The sequence below is a fragment of the Pan troglodytes genome, chromosome 11 (assembly GCF_028858775.2).
Source record: "Pan troglodytes isolate AG18354 chromosome 11, NHGRI_mPanTro3-v2.0_pri, whole genome shotgun sequence".
Lineage (NCBI taxonomy): Eukaryota > Metazoa > Chordata > Mammalia > Primates > Hominidae > Pan > Pan troglodytes.
In genome coordinates this window covers 68793509-68813406 of record NC_072409.2, presented here as the reverse complement: position 1 = coordinate 68813406, position 19898 = coordinate 68793509, and the positions used below count along the sequence as shown (strand labels likewise).

At 45.5% G+C, this 19898-nt stretch overlaps 1 protein-coding gene across 1 annotated transcript in view; it reads right to left on the bottom strand.

Annotated features, from left to right (window-relative positions):
- Positions 1-1515: 1515 nt before the first annotated feature.
- The window catches only part of PSAT1 (phosphoserine aminotransferase 1), a 32947-nt gene continuing 14564 nt past the window's right edge, over positions 1516-19898 (bottom strand). Inside the window, exons 7-9 of the mRNA XM_016961000.4 lie at positions 13818-13946; positions 3406-3543; positions 1516-2629 (exon numbers count right to left, since the gene is read on the bottom strand). Coding sequence (XP_016816489.3) covers positions 2524-2629; positions 3406-3543; positions 13818-13946 — 373 coding nt within the window. The 3' untranslated portion in view covers positions 1516-2523. The remainder of the gene's footprint in view (positions 2630-3405; positions 3544-13817; positions 13947-19898) is intronic.

The window sequence follows — 19898 nt, the reverse complement described above, 5'->3', positions numbered from 1 at the left end:
GACTTCACTGGGCACCTCGAAGCGCAAGGCAGGACACTAGGTGCTGGAGGTAGAGAACCATCGTTCTTTCCATGCTGCTGTATGGGGAAGGCACATATGCAGCCACGTTGGCACAGTAAAGAACAAAACAGAGATGGTATAATGGGAGAAAAGGATCCCCCTGGTGAAACAAAGGAAAACATTGTCCCAATGGAAAGGACACAAATGAGTTTAGGAAGAGGTTGGCGGGTGTCATCTGGTCTTCCTGAGTGGACACAGAAACTCCAGGCTTATGTCATAGTGTGGGCAAATGCATGCCACTTTCCAAGAATCACAAACACAGGAGAGGTGCAAGAGGCCTTGTCCCATGCTACAAAGTCCTGACTGCCAGGCTGGGAGTACTGGACTTTGTATGCATCAACAAAGAGCACAAGGGGAAGTCATAGTTCAACTGGCTGTGGTGGGAGGGGAATATGGGGGCAGAGAAGAGACTGCTGAATAATCCACTGAGGGCTGACATAGCAGAGCTGACATAGCAATGGAATGAAAATTAGCAGACATTTGAGAAGCACAGGTCTGATACACATGACAGGGATGTGCAACCACATATGAAAGGGTGAGGAAGGAGGGGAGGCTGACTCTGAGCATGACTTTTATGTGTGAACACTTAGTTGGAATCCATGGACTGCCTGGCTTTTGCTACTTAAAACTTCATTGTGGTAATTATTCACATCCTGCATCGAGCCCTTGTTTTAAACTTTTAAACATCCTTAAGGTAAGTCGTGGGGGAGTTATTTCAACCCTCCTGTTACAGATGACAGAACCAAGCCTTGGAGGCTGTGACCTGAACAGGGGAGCCAACTAACCAGCGCAGAGATGGGACAAGACACTGGTGGAGTCATTATGCAATCAAATAAACCAGGAAGATAGCTCAAAACAGTCCTAGTGGCATGTTTCTGGGGCAAATGGGACAAAGCTCATAGAACTTTACACCTTCAGAGCTGGGCACGGTGGCTCATGCCTGTAATCCCAGCACTTTGGGAGGCAGAGGTGGGCGGATCACCTAAGGTCGGGAGTTCGAGACCAGCCTGACCAACATGGTGAAACCCCGTCTCTACTAAAAATACAAAAATTAGCCGTGCATGGTGGCCAGCACCTGTAGTCCCAGCTACACGGGAGGCTGAGGCAGGAGAATTGCTTGAACCTGGGAGGGGAGGTTGCAGTGAGTCAGGATTGCGCCACCACACTCTCCAGCCTGGGCGACAAAGCGAGCCTCCATCTAAAAAAAAAGAACTTTACACCTTCAGCTGCAATGGAAGGTGGTTTGCTGATAACGCCCATTCCAAAAGCAAATGGAAAGCTCCCACACCGTGTTGAATTTTTTTAAATGGATGCACAAGAATTAAGTCTTAGATCTTTGGTTGAACTAAATTACCCTTAGCAGGTGCTATTTTTAGACCTCAAGCTTTCCCATCATAAAGTTTTAAAAAGAACAATTTGTCTAAAAAGCAGGTAGAGAAATTCATTGACAAGGGCTTAGATGTTTTAGGACTTTAATGTTCTTTACATATTCAACATAAAATACTGACAATAGATAAACAATAGGGGAAAGACTTTTCAGCAAAGTATCACTCTCGTAGTCAAACATTACAAAGAAAACAGTAGAGAACAAAGGATAGGGTAATTTAACAGAAATGTTTAGTTTAATGGCATAATTGAAAAACAACCAACCAATCAACTTTCTCTTCTACCTATGGAAAGAATGGTAAAAATGAATCAAGAACTTCTAGGTCTTTTTCATAAAACAGCTTAAAAAGAGGAAGGCGAAGACTGGGGAGGGGGTACAACTCTTGCTAATGGAATGCTGTAATGCACAAGGTCAAGGATTTAATAAATTCTAAAAGTGTCTACATATATCAGTGATAACCGTATTATTAGAAATATAAATGTATAGAAATATAAAGTATATGGTATTAAAAACAGACCTTGCTAATATAAACATATATAAAGTATGTCACTTCTCCTGTAATAACAGCATAAAGATCGATCTACAGTTTGCCCTTTGCCTGGCACTCTTAAACCACTCCTCCAGTGGTCAATGTTGACCTTGAATCAACAGCCGCTGAACCCAGGAGACCCCACAGATGTGTAGATTCAGCACCTAGAGGGCCCCACCTACCCTCTGTGCTGTGTGTTCCCATGACTCCAGAAATGATTAATCGCAACTTGCATTATTAAGTCCACAGGCAAGTTTGAAATCTAACTAGAAAAAGTAGCAGCAAAGGCAAAATAAGCGGGAATTTGTTAGAAAAGCAACAAGATTTCTTAAAATGCTTCCAGTTCAAGTCAGAATTAAGGTGACATTAGGTCCCACCAGCTTTACAGATTTGTGGATGTTTTGCTGTTGTTCTTTCAAAAAAGAAGAATCTGCAATAAACATGTTCATTTGAGAAAAATACTGTGTTAACTTTTTGTAGCCATCCCCAAGTTACTTTAAACTTTGTATGTTGTTCAAGAACAGAGTATATCCTGGTTAGGATGTGTTCATAGCTGATGCATCTCCAAAAATTTTTTCATGAAGGCGGCCAGCTTCTGAACGTCTTCAATTGTGACAGCATTATACAGAGAGGCCCGGATGCCTCCCACAGACCTAGAATGACCAAAGATCCAGGCATTGAGAACAAAAACGTCTAATTTCGCATCAAAACACCTTTTTCTAGCCACTGGCTCCTGAGAGTTGCAGCACCTGAGACCATCATTTCCGGTCTCCTACCTAAAAACTCCCGACACCTGGCACAGAGCTTCACACGTCTCAGTCATCAGAAAATTCTCCCTTAAGCTGTGAAGGTTCACCATGCTCACATTTAGAGTCATTCGAACTATTCACTCTTGGCAAAGAAAGCAAGCAAGATGTGGGGAAGAAAAGATAAGTTGGAAGAAGATAGCGATTCTGTTTAACATTCATGAGCCTGTCGTGACAGTGCCAGCAAGATCGGGGCTGGGCATCTCCCTGCTGCTATTCTCATGTGAGGACATTTATTTTTCATAGAGCATGCAAGACTAGCTACTAATTTGATGTTCAGTTGGAATAATAATGATTCTCTACCTCCAGAACAGAGTGGTGCTGGCCTCATCAGAGATGGAATGGCAACCTCTGTGCTATACGAGCAGTGTAAGAGATTTTCAAAGGTAATTTTGCCAAAACCCTCATGGAAGATGGAGCTCCATTATACTCTCAGCTGGGGAATTATGCAAAGGGTTCCATAAACAACAGGAAGAAGGCACATCCTTATAACAACTGGGTTGGCCCAACAAATTACATAACTGCTACTCCAAGCTAAGCAGGCTCCTATAGATTTGTTTTATTCTGCATTTGAAAAACTAAGCTAATTCTTTGCCAAGCTCGTGCATTGCAGATGTACTCACCTATGCCCTTTCAAGGACAACATATTGAGTTCAAGAGCTTTATCAAGAAATCTTTTTTCTAAAGCATCATCTCCTTTGGCATTGCCAATGCGGAATGGAATATTCATCTTGCTTCTATTTTGGGGCTCCACTGGACAACTGAAAAACATGTTTATTATTCCAGCTACTTTTCTGAAATGTATGGGTTGTCATAAACAAATCAACAGATTTTTTTTTCTTAACACTTCCTAGATGCAAGCAGAAGATTTTTTAAAAAACAAAAAACAAAAAATCTGCCCCAGCACATTTATTGTTTACTTAGGGAAAACAAACTCTTGCATATGGAACAGTAGGTTATCATCCCCTTGTATGACGTGTACTTAATTTCCATCAGCCTCAGTTTCCTCACCTGAATACTGGGAATAATAATATCTCCATTTCAGACTAGTTGTGACGGTTTAGTGGTACTACATATATGAAGCTTCCAACACATGGCAGCTGCATGGCAAATGTGAGTGACCTCTTTCTCTGCAAGGCTGCAGAGAAATAATAAGTTGGTCCTATAGTGGCTGTAAGGCAAAAATAATGAGCAGCAACTTCCAAAGGACTTACCATGGTGTATTGCCCCAAGCTGTGTGACCCTGAGCAAGTTACTTAACCTCTCTGCTATGCCTCACCTTCCTCATCTGAACAGTGGGAATAATAGAGGAACCTACCTCAACTACCTCAAGTTGTTGTAAGCATTAAATAAGTCAGTCTTTATAGAGAATTTTTGTGGCCCATTTAAAAATAAGAAGAAGTGGAATCTAGTTTTCCATCTTTTGAATCTGGGCTGGCCTTTTGACTGGCTTTGGCCAAGAGATTACAACAGACTCTTTGCACCTTCCAAGCCTAGGTCTCAAAAGACCTTACAGCCTCTCCTCCCACTCTCTTAAAATATCGCTGTGATGGCCAAGCACGGTGGCTCACACCTGTAATCCCAGCACTTTGGGAAGCCGAGGCAGGTGGATCACGAGGTCAGGAGTTTGAGATCAGCCTGATTAACATGGTGAAACCCCATCTCGACTGAAAAAAAAAATACAAAAATTAGCTGGGCGTGCTGGCACACACCTGTAATCCCAGCTACTCAGGAGGCTGAGGCAGGAGAATTGCTTGAACTCGGGAGGCGGAGATTGCAGTGAGCCAAGATTGTGCCACAGCACTCTAGCCTGGGCAACAGAGCAAGACTCTGTCTCAAAAACAAAAACAAAAACAAAACAAACAAACAAACAACAACAACAAATATATATATATATATATATATATATATATATATTGCTGTCACTTAAGCATGTCTGAGCTACAGTGCTGGAGATAAGTGTCCCAGCCAACAGCCAGCACCAACTGCCAGATATGTGAAACCACTGTAGACCATCTGGCTCCAAATGAATAACCAGATGATGACTTCAGTAGAATGAGGCATCCCAAGACCAGCAGAAGAACCCCCTAGCTGAGCTCAGCCCAACCTGCTGACCCAAAAAACTACGAGCAAGTGAATGGTGGTTGTTTTCAGTCACTTAAGTTTTAAGGTGTTCTATGATGCAGAAACAAATAACTGACACAATTTAAAACTATGTCTGCAACATATTAAATGCTATATAAGTACCTGTTAATACATCTATCTTTTTAAAAATTTTTATTTTAAATTTTTCTGGGTTCATAGTACGTGTACATATTTATGGGAATAAATTCATCTTTTTATTCCCAGCACCTTGCATAAGGTACATATCAACTCTCGAAAATGATTATGAGTGAATCTTTATCTAGGAAAGGTTCGTGTTTGACTTCAGTTTCTGCTTTGGAAAATAAGCAGCCAAAATTATTTTTCACTGGCAACCAAAGGAGACAAATGGAAGAATAGCTGACATTACTCTGCAATTTTTTTAAAAAAAGGTACAATGTGTAATAACCCTCTCTTTCCCTTTGCTCAAGTATATCCTCTTTTATTCTTACACTTCTACGGGTGGAATTCATTAAAATTACAGCAAATAAAGGCAGTGTGAGAGGCCCCCTGAGGGCACATCCGTAATTCTTGTTAAAGTTAATGAGAGTCTAGTACACAGCTTCAAGCAAAAGAGAGGCCAAAGTGGGAAACAAATATGGGGAAAAGACTTTGAGCCTGAATTCCAGGCCCCACTATTCGAAGTGGTAGGTTTCACGGCTGACATTGAAAATAAACATTCAACGGCTACCCTCTTTTGATATTCCACTGCCTCAGGCTCCCAATGTGAGGCTCCAATCAGAGAGGTGGAGCAACAAAAAGCACATTCAACTTAAGAGAAAAAAATTGAAAGCAGGAAGAATTAAGCATCCGTATTTACAGTTCCTCTCCCTGCAATTTACCCATCCTATCATGAAAGTAGAAGATATCACAAAGCAATAATGTCATAAAAGTGAGAAATTAAAGACTAAATTGTCATGCAACAAATATTTATGCACTACCCATGGGAGAGTGTCTCTAGTATGGGGCTGGGGGGAGAAAAAAAGATTAAGGGAAATTAACTGCTCCCAATCTACAGAGAGATGGCTCCGGAGGGAATCACAATTATACGTACGAAGTGCTGTAACAGCCAAGGTCTGCAAAGGCAGAGAAGCCAGATAAGGAATTCAGCAGCGGCAAGGTTGACAGGTTTCAGGGGAGGGGACAAGGCATGGTTCCAACAGATGAGAAGAAAGGGCATCTGGCAGACAGCTGCATCTGCAAAGGCACAAAGGCTTCCGGCAAGTCTGCTGACTTAACTGGAGCACTGGCTTCCTGGCTGGGGTGGCTGGAAGACCTACAGGGCCGGGGCTGTGGAGTGCCCTGCTGGGAACTGGACTGGATCCTTGAGCAATGAGGCGTAATCCAGTTTGTACAACAAAATGCGGTCTGTGTTTTAGAAAAATAATTACAGCACACAGAGGAGAGACTGGGGGGTGAAGAAACTGGGAACACACAGACCTGCTGGAAAGCTCTTATGAAGAACTTCCTACGGTTCCAGTATCTAATATGGCCACAGTAGTCTTGATGACCAAAATCATTTTTTTCCATCTTTAGGAGGCTACATGGGAACAACCAGATCACACAGCCCTGAAGCTACTGTGCATGTGAATGAACCTGTCTTCTGCTTCATTCCTGAATGCTGCACCTCTGTTTTGGATTCTATATTGTGTTTGTGTATTTACATTTTGATTCATAGTAACATCTCATGCTATGGGTTTGCACTGAACGCAAACTGTAAATTAAAAAAAGGAAATGGCTGGAAACAAACAAACAAAAAAGCTTTCTAGGTCAAAAGAGCTAGGGCCTGTACCAAGGTGCCGGCACCGAGGAGCTTCAAGCATGGGCGGCAAACTCTAAGCCAGCATGTCCCCGCACCACTCACATAAATGAGTAGGACGGGCCGGTGTGGAAGGTGCAAACAAGCTCTCTCACATTTTAAACGTGGAGGACTAGTCTGAAAAAGAGGCTCTCCCTTTTTTTTTTCCTGAAACATATGGCTATCCCTGTCAAAGTTTCTTTTTCCCATTTTCACAGGCACATGGATTATGGAATAAGAAACCAGATCTCTAAGAGCCCAATATTGGCTCAAGTTGTGTTTTTAAACATGGGTGACCCCGTCAAGCACCACTGTGGGCTGGATCTAGCCCCTGCTCCCCAGTGAGCAATCAATCCCTGGAGTTAACACCAAATTTCAGAGGTGACCAGGTCTGTTGTTTGAATGGGTTGAGGGCCGAGGTAGGAGAAGGGGCCAAGGCAGACTGAGAGACTATGTGGGCTATGGATGGGCATGGAACCAGCTGGAAATCCCAGGGCTGCAAAGATTTAAGGAGAAAGTCCAAGTGGGAACCAGGGAAAGAGCCGCACTTCCCAACATCTTGGTGGAGCACGAAGATGTCAACAGGCATTCTGGGAAAGTGGTTCCATGGCCAGAGAAACTTAGGAAAGCTGCATTCACAGAGCTAGGCAGGCCTCCTCACTCCTGACTTCCTGAAGCCTCTCAACAGCTCACCGACCACGTAAATGAGGAACCCCAGGAGGTCAGACAGGAACGCAGTGTTCCCCCATGACTGAAAAACCCTTCCTATTGTGGGGATGAGAGTTCCAGACAATCCCCTCGGAGACACGCTGCTCAGGGACACACCGGGACTTTCCAAGGTACTGGAGGAGGGGAACATGGCGGAGGTACACCTTCAGCCAGGGACACCCATCCCACGAAGGTGGTAAGGCTCAGAAGGGAACGCAAGAAAGTCACAGGAGATGAGCAGGCGGTGAAGAAACATCACTCCACAGTCAGGCCCCTCTGAAAGGATGTGTCAGATACACAGGGAATGAGAAAGAAGAGTATGTGAAGAGAAGCCTACCAAATGCAACCCTATGTAGGCCTCTCCTTACTGCCTGGTTTTGTCAACAAAAAATTAATTTTAAATTTGTACATGATTATAAAAATCTAGAATAAAAATATGAAGATCTGCCACCCCTCTTCCCACAAGAGGTGGCTACCCTAATGGTCTGCTGTGCATTCCTGAAGATCATTTTAGATATACACATGTACGTCTGTGTGTATATGCATGTATACATGTATGTGTGTCTATGTGTAAATATGTATGTATATATAACTCTTGTAGTTTTGTTTTTGTTTTTGTTTGAGACAGGGTCTCACTCTGTCACCCAGGCTGGAGTGCAGTGGTCCAATCTCAGCTTACTGCAGCCTTGACCTCCTGGGATCAAGCGATCCTCCCGCCTCAGCTTCCCAAGCAGCTGGCACTACAGGCATGTACCACCACACCCGGCTAATTTATTATTATTATTATTATTTGTAGAGACGAGGTCTCACTATGTTGCCCAGGCTGGTCTCAAACTCCTTGGGGTCAAACAATTCTCCCACCTTGGCCTCCCAAAGTGCTAGGATTACAAGCATCAGCCACTGTCCCTGGCCTTGTTGTAGTTTTTAAAGACTAATAGATTTGTCTTTTCCTACACTTGCTCTTGCTCCTTTTGGTCTGATGACATAACACAGTCATCTTCCCATGTCTGCTAAGAGACCCGCTTCATCCTTCTCAATGCAGTCATTCCATATTACCCACAGATCCTAATTGTTTTCATCAGACCCCTACTGATGGGCACAACTCCATATTTTCACCATTACATCTTACATTGGACTTGCTGGTCCCTAATTTTGTGCACACCACTGTACCCAGGCAGAGTGCTGGGGAAGGGTAAATCTGTAGACATCAAAATCCTTGGTCAAAGCCCATGTAAGTTTTGAATTATAATGAGTGCTGCAATCTTTGCTCCAAATTTGTCCAGATTTATACTCTCACCAAAAGTGCATGCCCTTGCTGGCACCAGATGTTATCAATCCTTTTAATGTGTGCAGATGAAAGGCAAAACATATCTCATGGGTTTAATCTGCATTTCCTAAGGAACTAATGAAGGTGGCATCTTTCCATTTGTCTATGAGGCAGCTTGCATTTCTTCTGAGTTGTTTCCTCATACTGTTAGCAACCACCACACCCCCACTTTTATTTCTTTATCCTTTTTCATTCATCTGTGGGTTCTTGCCTAAATTAAGGATAGTAACTTTTATGTTTAATATACTACAAAATCTTTCTCATTCTGTCATTTTTGATTCTGTTTATGATGTCTTAAGCCATATAAAATTTTAAAATTTTCATGTAATTAAATATGTCATTCTTTTACTTTATAGCTTGAGTTGTATGTTTAAGGCCTTCTGCACTCCTGGACATAGACAGCAGCAGAGGTTCTGGAATGAGCCTTCCACCCCCATGTTCGTAGCCTGGCTGGTCCCACTTTCCAGCTGCATCCTTGTCCTATCTGTGCTTCTGCTGCATAGGCTCAATGTCTACTTCACAGGGTTGTGATGACAACAAAATGCATTCACACGTGTAAGGTGCCTAGGACTCTGCCTGCTTCATTTTATTTTAGGGTCTTCGCTAGACCCATCACCTGCCTCCTTCTCTTTCCTAAGGCCTGGTACCCACATAAGGTGATAAAGGTGACCTCAGATCCAGATATGGAATCTGTCACTTGGACATCCTTATATAATAAAATTAATATATATTATATACTTATATAATTAATTATATTACATAAGCTTATATTATATAAGCACTGTGTGTCAGGAATATCATAATTGCTTTATATAACAATAACCACAAATAATGATATTAAGAACTAACATGCAAGGAATGCTTCCTATGTGCCAACCACTGTTTCTAGCACTTTATACAAATTAACCAGCACAAGAGTCCTCAATCCTTAATGTAAAAATGCTCTCAATCCTTATATTATATACTCTTGATTCAGAAGCATTTCCTTTTAATTCTCTTGACAATTTTAAGAAGTATGTATCATTACCTCCATTGTACAGATGAGAAAACTGTGGCTTAGAGCAGTTAGGTCATTTGCACGAGGTCACACGCACCACCGTGGCAAAATGGGGCTTCTAAGCCCAAGGTGCTAAACGGCCCACGTGGGCTCAACATGGGGTCAGTCAGCACAGTGTGGGTGACTGGGCTATGGAATCAACTTGGAGGCTTCGATAGTTGTCTTATCTAGTCCCAGAATTCCCTGCCAATGTCACTGGCTGGGCTGGTGAAACCCCCAGCAAACAACCTGGAACTATGTTAAGGAGCTGGTTTACGAGTCAGGGGGCATGGAAGTGGGAAGGGGGTGCATCTTCTCAGAGACAAAAATGAGGAGCAAAGGTGGTGGTAAATTGCAAATTCTAATTCTAGGTATTCCTCTTTAAAAGTGCCCAGCTCCCATGGGGCCATGTTGCTCAACTATTTCCATAGTTCCAAAGAAAAGAAGAATTTCCTGAAAATCTAAGTGAGTTCAGGCACAGCCTGGGAGTCTCCAGCTACAAACAGAGGAGAGACAGAGTACAGCCTCCTCTCTACTCCAGTAACAAGGTCCCACAGAACACCAAGTGCCTGGGATGACGCTTTCCAGGCAGGCAACTGAGGGGGTGGTGGGAGTTCCTAGAAAGAGGTTTATTCTTAAAAGGACTGGAAGTCCTGGGTCAAGGCAGTTCAGAAATGAGTGAAGAGCTCTGGGTGTGAAGGATGACCAGATTCCCCAGGAGATGACCTGCCCAGGAGATGACCTGCCTGCCACATTAGTTTGGCAGACTGCCTTCTGGGAGAGGCCCAGGTTTAGTGCTTGGAGTTAAAGGACCTAGGGGTGGCGGGGGGGATTCAGGAGAGTCCCAGAATTCCTTCTATGCTTTCTTATTTTGTTCCTGATGCCCTTAATTTTTTTCCCACTGGTATCACCGTTCTTTCTGTCCTCTAACATCATGTCTACACATCTCCTGAGAAATATATAGAGCTAAAAGCTAGTAGAAAAATTGGTCTCCCGTCCGCTATACCCACCAAGTGCTTTTACTCACATTCAGGTTCTCAGCACTTTTTAGGGAGCCAGGGAAGATGATTTATTCTTCTCGGTCTTCCAGGAGTCTAGAACAAGGCTAGTGTACAGAGCAGGTCCTCAGGAGCCATTTTATGGATGGATGGACGGTTGGATGGATGGACAGATGGATAGATGGATGGGTGGGTGGGAGAATGGATGAGTGGATGGATGGATGGATGGATGGACAAGTGGGTAGATAGATGGGTGGATGGGTGGAAGGGTGAATGGACAGATGAGTGGGTGGGTGGGTGGATGAATGAGTGGACGGATGGATGGATGGATAGATAGATGGGTAGATAGGTGGAAGGGTGAATGAACAGATGGGTGGGTGATGGATGGATAGATGGATGGGTGGGTGTGTAGGTAGATGGATAGATAGGTGGGTGTGTGGATGGGTGGGTGAATGGATGGATGGGTGGGCAGATGGATGGATGGATGGATGGATGGATAGATGGATGGATGGATGGATGGAAGATTGATGGATGAGTGGATGGGTAGGTGAGTGGGTGGATGAATGGATGGATGGATGAATGGGTGGACAGATGGACGTCTGGATGAGTCGATGGGTGAATGAATGGGCGGGTGGATAGATGGGTGGATGGGTGAATGGGTAGATGGGTGAATAGGTGGGTGGAAGGATGGGTGGGTAATGGATGGATAGATGGATGAGTGAGTGGGTAGATGGATGGATAGGTAGGCAGGTGGTAGATGAATAGATGGATGGGTGGGTCAATGGTGGATGGATGAGTGGATGAATGTATAGATGAATGGGTAGACAGATGGATGAATGAATGAATGAGTGGATGGATAGATGGGTAGGTGGGTGGATGGGTGGGTGAGTAGACGAATGAATGAATAAATAGGTGGACTAAACACGCCCTCACACACTTCCACGGACCTTCTTCCCAATCCCAGCATAAACCATGCCCTTCAAGCAGCCCATGCTCTGCTCCCCAAACACACTGTACACTCTTCCCTCAGTGCCTTTGCGGGGATGATTCTAACCTTTCTAAAAGTACTTCTGCCCTCTTCTCTGCCTAATTCCACTCATGACCAGGGCTCATAATAAGCTCATGCAAAAGCCCTCTCTTCACTCCAACCAAAGAGTATACCCCTTTTCCAGGCTCATGCCACATTCTTTAGCCCTTGGCTATGAAATCTTTGGATACCTACTGCTGATCGTGCACTTTAAATGGCTTCAGTGAGCACAGGCAGGGTATCCTGGCCTCCAAACTCACACATCAAGGTCTAGTGTGGAAGCTTCCCCAGCACTAAGCCCCCAGCCTGCACTTGCTTCTCTGTTGCACAGAACCAGAGAACAGGCAGTAATGCAGAGTGTGTACCCCTTCCCTGAGATGGTGCCTGGGAAAGGAGCCCAAAGGCCAAGCCATCCTGCCAAGCCTAACTCCCCCTGGGCTTGCAGCTGGAGGAGGGCCACTGCATGTCAAGAGCTCACAGAAACAGGCAACAAGCATTGCAAGAACAAAGGTGACAGCAGCATGCCATCCAAAAAGTACACCAGCACTGCCCGCCCATGGGTGGTTATGGAGATGTGTTAGTTAAGTCTTGGCTAAAAAGTACAATTCTAAGTTAGGACAGAGGCATCGTTTTGTCGGTCCCATGTGGCCACTGAATTATCTGAGAGAGGGCAAATTTCCAACTTACCATCAAGCAGATATTTTTGTTACTATAGACTGAACCCCAAAGAGCAATGGCCACTAAGAAGGGGGTTCTCAGTTTGGTGAGTTTAAGCATTTATGTATATGTGTAGGCACACATACATGTACACAGCAGAAAGTCTGGTCTTTGTATACCTGTACCCACCTTAAGGGAAAGGGAAAAGCAAATGAAGATACCACCTGTTACACTTCTCTGCATCCAAGGCACCGCACTAGGTGCTTCCCATCTGGCATTTTGGTGAAGGGCCTATTGTTGTGGATTGAATGGTGACCCTGAAAAGGTATGCGCATGTCCTAACCCCCAGAATCTGTGAATACGACCTATTTGGAAAAAAAGGCCTTTGCAGATGTCATTATGTGAAGGATCTCGAGATGAGATGATCCTGGATTATCTGGACAGGCCCTAAATCCAAAGACCTCTCTTTTTAAGAGACGGAAGGGAAGACACGGCAGAAAGAAGGCCATGTGAAGACAGATGTGGAGGCTGGAGTGATGCAGCCACAAATCAAGGACCACCCTGAGCCACTAGAATCTAAAGGAGGCAAGGCATGGCTCTCTGGAGGGAGCAAAACCCTGCTGACATTTTGATTTTGAACTTCTGGCCCCAGAAGAGTGAGAATCAGTTTTCTGATGTTTTGAGCCACTAAGTCTGTAGTACTTTGTTACACCAGCCCCAGGAAACTAATACAAGACCCAGACATTTTCTGCAGAATTCCCAGGTGCAGGGGCAGTGGTTAAGACATACTCATTAATCATTTGTTCATGGGAATATTTAAACTGGAGTCAGCCCATGCCAAAGCCAATTCCATTCACAGACTCTGGGATAACAGCATCTGTCTTATAATAAGGAAAGGAGTGAATTTTCTTAAAAAGGGAAATAACGCAGAAGAGGAGGCCAGGAGTGAGTATTTATCCCAAAGATCGCTAAGAGGAGTCCTTAAATTGACACATTTCAGAAAGTACATTTGTTTTTTTCCCAGAAGATATACAAAGGAGGGAGTAGACGGGACCTACCCCAGGGGGTGAATTGAGATTCTTCCCCAGGGCGATGTCTTTGGTGTGAGAAACATCACCACCCACTGGGACACAGGTCCCAAAGCCTAAGAGCCCTGGGGTGAGGTACAGGAGGGAAGAACTCACCACCCACTCCCCTGCTCATGGGGCCCAGGACCACACACACTCCCAGTATTTTAATGTCTCAGAGAAAGGTGAATATGTCCACTTTTCAAAGGTACACAGTATATACACAGTTTTAAATTCACAAGAGGCAAAATAGGAGATAAAATCCATTGACTTACACGTAGAATCCTTGAGAATTATCAATAATCTCATAAATTGTTTGAGATTTGATGGAGCTAAGCTTCTCCATGGCCGCGGCACCTCCATTGTTTTTAATCCACTCCAGAACCAAGCCCATGACGTAGATGCTAAAATGAAGATTTTTAAAAAATCCGTTTAGCTCATCTTTGCAAAAGTAGAACTATATTCAAGCAAACTGCTGTTTAAGGTGCATTAAAACAGACTTAAACACATTATTTGAAATAGACAAGATAGTCAAGTGCAGTGGCTCACGCCCGTAATCCCAACACTTTGGAAGGCCGAGGCCGAAGGATCGCTTGAGGTCAGGAGTTGGAAAGCAGCCTAGGCAACATAGCAAGACCCGTCTCCATAAAAATTGAAAAATTAGTTGGGTGTGATAGCATGTGCCTATAGTCCCAGCTACTTGGAAGGCAGAGCAGGGAGGAATGCTTGAGCCCAGGGGTTCGAGGCTGCAGTGAGCTATGATCACACCAGTGCACTCTAGCCTGGGTGACAGAGCGAGACCCTGTCTCCAAAAAAAATAAAGAAAATACACAAGACAAAAGCAGGGCCCATGTGAACAAGAGCATGTCATCAAGCAAGGACTAGGGTCAACCCAATTCTAGATCCCTGAGGGCCATTCAGAAAAAGGTTTAATCAGATTTTTCACTAAACATCATATCAGTCCCTCCTTGTCCAGCTTAAGCCCTAATGTAAACTCTTCTTGAGAGCCAGAACACACTTCCTTATCTCCACCAGAAGGCATCAGCAGACCCCAATCCCACCCCTACCCAGAGCGAGCTCTTCACTTCCTGAACTCCCAGAGCGCCTTGCCCATATTACCTGCATAGTTTTTTTCCACTTGCTCTTTTAAGTTTCTGTGTGCCTGTTGTTTGGCCTCTGTGGTCTTGGAAGGCTAGAAGCCCACGCTGTTCATCTTTTCTACCCACAGCCTTAGCACAGTGCCTTCCAGCCAGCAGAGAGCACTGTGGCTGAGGGGTTAAAAGGATGGGCTCCCCCTCCCAGTCCTGACTCCCATTGTAGGGCAGCCACTCACTAACAGACTACCCAGAATTTGTCACCTCGGTTTTCCCATCTGGAACCGGGAGATCCACCTACCTGTGGTGGACACCTGGCATTTTATCCATCCTGCTCTTCCCAACTCCACCCTCCAGCCAGTATGCAGGTCCAGCAAGGCCCCTGGCTCCCTGGTCTCAGAGTTCGGCATAGGACCTAACTGGGCCAATCAGGGCCTTCCCTGAGATTTTCTGAATTGGGTGTGGGGAGAAAGAGTGGGGAGAGCAGAAAAAGCGGCAGAATATTAGTGCAACTGTGAGACAGGAGATGAGAGCCCTAGGGGATCATGTTTCTAGGAAACATCTGAAGAAGGCCCATCTGAAAATGAAGCCAACATTCCCGCTGAGAGAAGCCAGGATCAGAAGTGGAGAGCAGATGGAGGAGGATTTGTGTCCCTGGTTCCAGGAAGTCCAGCTGCACCTGGGCCCTTCCCGCAGCTCAGGACCATCCCTTTCTGAACCAAGTATTTCAACTTCTTCCTGCCAGACCAATGCTTAGCACAGGGCCTGGCACGTGGCAGGTGGGCCACACAAATGGCAGTCAGTAGTCCCTTCAAACTTAAGCTGAAAATATGAAACACTGAGGAGCGGTGCATGGTTTTCCCCAGTCTGAAAAGCCCTCTCCTTAAGAAGGTGCTAAAGGCTCCACGTGTACTCAGTAAAAGCTCAGGGCACAGGAGGAGAGGTCGCCCAGGGAAGACACCATCTCCCTTGAGCTGGGAGTCTGGAGGTCAGCTGCCAACTATGCCCTCTCCAGAGGTGTGAATCAAAGATCCCCTATGGGAATTGTGCAAAAATTTACTGGGAGTCAATGCTCAGCTAAGATCTAGGGTGGGGATACCCAGCTGCTTCCTCCTTTATTAACAGGAGGGGACATTATGGGGTCTGGAAAATGCTCTAACAGCCAGCAGCTTGTCACAGGGAAGCCCCCTATACCAACTGGCTCATTCACTGTCTCAAGTGGGACCCAAGGCCTGGGTGCGGTGGCTCATGCCAGCTCATGTTGGCAAAAGCCAACACCGGGCTGCCCAGAGGGGCCTTAGGCAGGGAGCAGCCAGCAGCCACAAACATCCAACAACCTCTCCTGAAGCTTCCCCAGCCTACCTCCCCAGACAGCACTGGGAAGAAAGAGCAAGAGTGGCTGCTGGCAGAAAGGGAAGGCAGGGAGGAAGAGGAAACAGCCCCTGAGAATATCCACAGCCTCAGCGGTAGCTCTCTGGCTAACGTCCAAGAAGTCAGAGGGACAAAAGAGACAGAAGAGAGAAAGTAAGAGAAGGGAATGAGTACTTCCTGAAGTCTACTGTGGCCTCAGCCTATCTTTATTGATCACAATAATCCTCGGGTTAGAGCCACCGTCATCCCATTTTCCAGATGAGGAAACTGAGGCTCAGAGAGCTTAACTTTGCCTCAAGTCATCTGGCAAGCAGCTTAAAGCCAGGACTCCAACTCTAGCCTGTCTGACTCCAAGAATGCAAGCTCTTCCCACAAGTATCCAGGCCCTCTGCTTTGCCAGGGGCTGCAAGGCTCCAGCCACTAGCTCCCCTGCGAGTGGGACTGCAGAGCTATCACCACACACCAGTCACAGTGGCCAAGTCCAGCACACAGCACACATGCACGTGGGTGTGCATTCCAGACACGAGGCTGCCCAGGCCTCTGTTCATCAGATGCTCTGCAATTCCCACTTCACTTCCAACTGCTCCTCTCCCACACCTGCAGCCTGTTCACCCCCCACCTCCACACAGAACCACAGAAACACACCCTGCCATGTGATTGAATCCAAGCAGAGTCCAGGTCACCAACAATACTTCCAGGTGACCAAGCTTCCCTTTTGCCTGCAGCTCTGTGTTAGCCCAGGGTTTCAAAGCTGACATGGGCCCTTGCTGCACTGTGGATTTGGTTTCTCTAAATCCAAAGTGCAGCAAGGGCCCATGTCAGGTCCACCGTCCTAGCCAGACCTCAGTACCGACGCCTGAACCCCTAGCTGACTGCTATGCTCACACTCGCCGCCCATGCTCTCTGGCTTTCTTAATGGGATCTGAGGAGACAAGGCCAGCAGAAAGCTCACCCACTTTTAGGGGCTGCCTGGAGCCAGCACCCATAACTTGGCTCTATGAAGCCTCAATAAGAGGCGGACAACTCAGAAGCAAGCAAGCTGTCCTGAAGACTGAAGACATCCCTGGGATAGGAGGTCCTGCCTCCCCTCCCACCCAGCCCTCTGCAGAGCACTGATGTCTAGCCCCTGCGGCTCTACTTAACACAAGACTCTCGTGGCTTCCAGTTCTTTATTAACTCATGTTTCAACTCCCATACCATCTAAAATCTTGAAAACACAAGGGATCTAAAATGCTTACACAGCTTATAGAGTGGTCTCAATTCTTCCCACTACCAGTGTGACATTTTTAAGACTTATGCCTTCATTTCTAAAATGCCACCTGCAAACACACAGGATAGGGTTCCTAACTCTGCCTATTAAATGATTAAATAAATCGAGGTATGTCCATTCTACAGGACACCATATATATTTTAAAACAAAAAAGGGCCAGGTGTGGTGGCTCATGCCTGTAATCCCAACACTTTGGGCGGCCAGTGTGGGAGGATAGCTTGAGGCCAGGAGTTTGAGACCAGCCTGGACAACATATTGAGACCCTGTCGCCATAAATTTTTTTTTTAATGTAGCCAGGCATGGTGGCACTTGCCTGTAGTCCTAGCTACTTAGGAGGCTGAGGTGGGAGGATCACTTGAGCCCAGGAGTTTGCAGTTTCTGAGAGCTATCATCACACTGCCGCACTCCAGCCTGGACAACAGAGCAAGACCCTGTCTCTAACAAAAATAAAATTTAAAAGTAAAAAATAAAAATAGGCATTTGAGCTGACATAGCAGAATGCTCATGGTATATTGTGGAGTGGAAAAATAGAATTCACAGAACAATTTGTATGGTAAAGTTCAAGTTCCATTTGCATGATTAAATATATGACTCTGTATATTTGCTTATGCCCAGATAAGGGTCTGTTAGGATACAAAGCAAGTAGTGAACAGTGGCTACTCTGGTGACTCTGCCCACTTGCAAGTCTTTGCTAAGAGTATGTTACTGTTTGTTTGTTTGTTTCTTTGTTTGTTTGTTTTTTGAGGCAGAGTTTTGCTGTCACCCCGGCTGGAGTGCAGTGGCACGATCTCAGCTCACTGCAACTTCCGCCTCCCAGGTTCAAGTGATCTCCCGCCTCAGCTTCCAGAGTAGCTGGGATTACAGGTGCACGCCACTACGCCCGGCTAATTTTTGTATTTTTAGTAGTGACAGGGTTTCACCATGTTGGCCAGGCTGGTCTCGAACTCCTGACCTCAGGTGATCTGCCCGCCTTGGCCTCCTGAAGTGCTGGGATTACAGGCGTGAGCCACCACACCCAGCCTAAGAGTATATCACTGTTATAAATTTTTTAAAGCAATACAAAATAGTCCCTGTGCACCAGGGCTTAGAAAAGGACACCAGAAAGTCCCCTGGAAAACTCTCCCTGGCTGTTCTAAGACTCCAGCTCTGCAGATGAGGTTCTGAAGTTGATGTTATGGCACAGTTTTCTCAGGAATCGGTGAATGTAGCCACCGAGTTGAGCACTTTTCCCAGAGGAAAGCTCCCAAAACTGGCTCCACTACACACCCCTCTGTGAATTCCAGGATTCCAGGCATCCCCATCCCACTGGGAGAAGGTAGTCTGGGACCAGTGAAGCCTTCCAAACAGGCCCACAAACTTAATTTGCATGTTCCCATTCTTTTATTTATTTATTATTATTATTATTTTTGAGATGGAGTTTTGCTCTTATTGCCCAGGCTGGAGTGCAATGGCACAATCTTGGCTCACTGCAACTTCTGCCCCCTGGATTCAAGCGATTCTCCTGCTTCAGCCTCCCGAGTAGCTTGGATTACAGGCATGTGCCACCATGCCTGGCTAATTTTTGTATTTTTAGTAGAGACGGGGTTTGTCCATGTTGGTCAGGGTGGTCTCGAACTCCCGACCTCAGGTGATCCACCCGCCTCGACCTCCCAAAGTGCTGGGATTACAGATGTGAGCCACTGCGCCTGGCCTGTTCTCATTCTTTTAACAGGTGGCCTAAGATTAATGGTCTATTTGTTTTGTATTTTTATTAGTTACTTCACCTCATACTGCAGCTAAAACAAACGTATGCTTGTGTATTCAGTTAGTCATGGTAAGTAAAAAATATTTTGTGCAGTCAGAAGGGAAGTTTAGGGATCTTTTTCTCTATGCACTAATTGGGGTTAGTTTGTCCTACTGAAGGGTTAAAGAGAACAGCAGTGTGTTCTTTATTCCACTCTAGTTCATCACTCAGGGCTACAGAGCAACGATTTGAAGGCAGTTTTATCCAGCACAATTAAATCAAAGTTCCCAGGGCCTATGGTCATTAGACTCTGTGGGGAAAAAAAAAAAGGCATCTTTTCAAAAGTGAGGCCTTTTCAAGAACTCTACTCTGTGATACAAAGTTCTGAAGGGCTCCAGGTACCCCATCAGCCTCACATCACAGACTGGGGAGGGGATTTTGCACACATCTTGATGTCTCCATTTGCAGCTTGTTCTCATTGGGTGAGCAATGATTTTCTAACCTTGCATGGTTTTTGTTTTGTTTTGTTTTTGTTTTTGTTTTTGTTTTGAGACAGTCTCACTCTGTCACCCAGGCTGGAGTGCACTGGCTTGATCTCGGCTCACTGCAACTTCTGCCTCCCAGGTTCAAGGGATTCTCCTGCCTCAGCCTCCTGAGTAGCTGGGACTACAGGCACCCGCCACCATGCCCGGCTAATTCTTGTATTTTTAGTAGAGACGGGGTTTCACCATGTTGGTCCGGCTGGTCTCGATTTCCTGACCTTGTGATCCACTTGCCTTGGCCTCCCAAAGTGCTGGGATTACAGGCGTGAGCCACCGCGCCCGGCCGTGTTCATTCCTTTTTTAAAAAATGCTCTTCAAGGTAACCCTTGAAGAAGGTACCAGAGAGTGACTGTCTG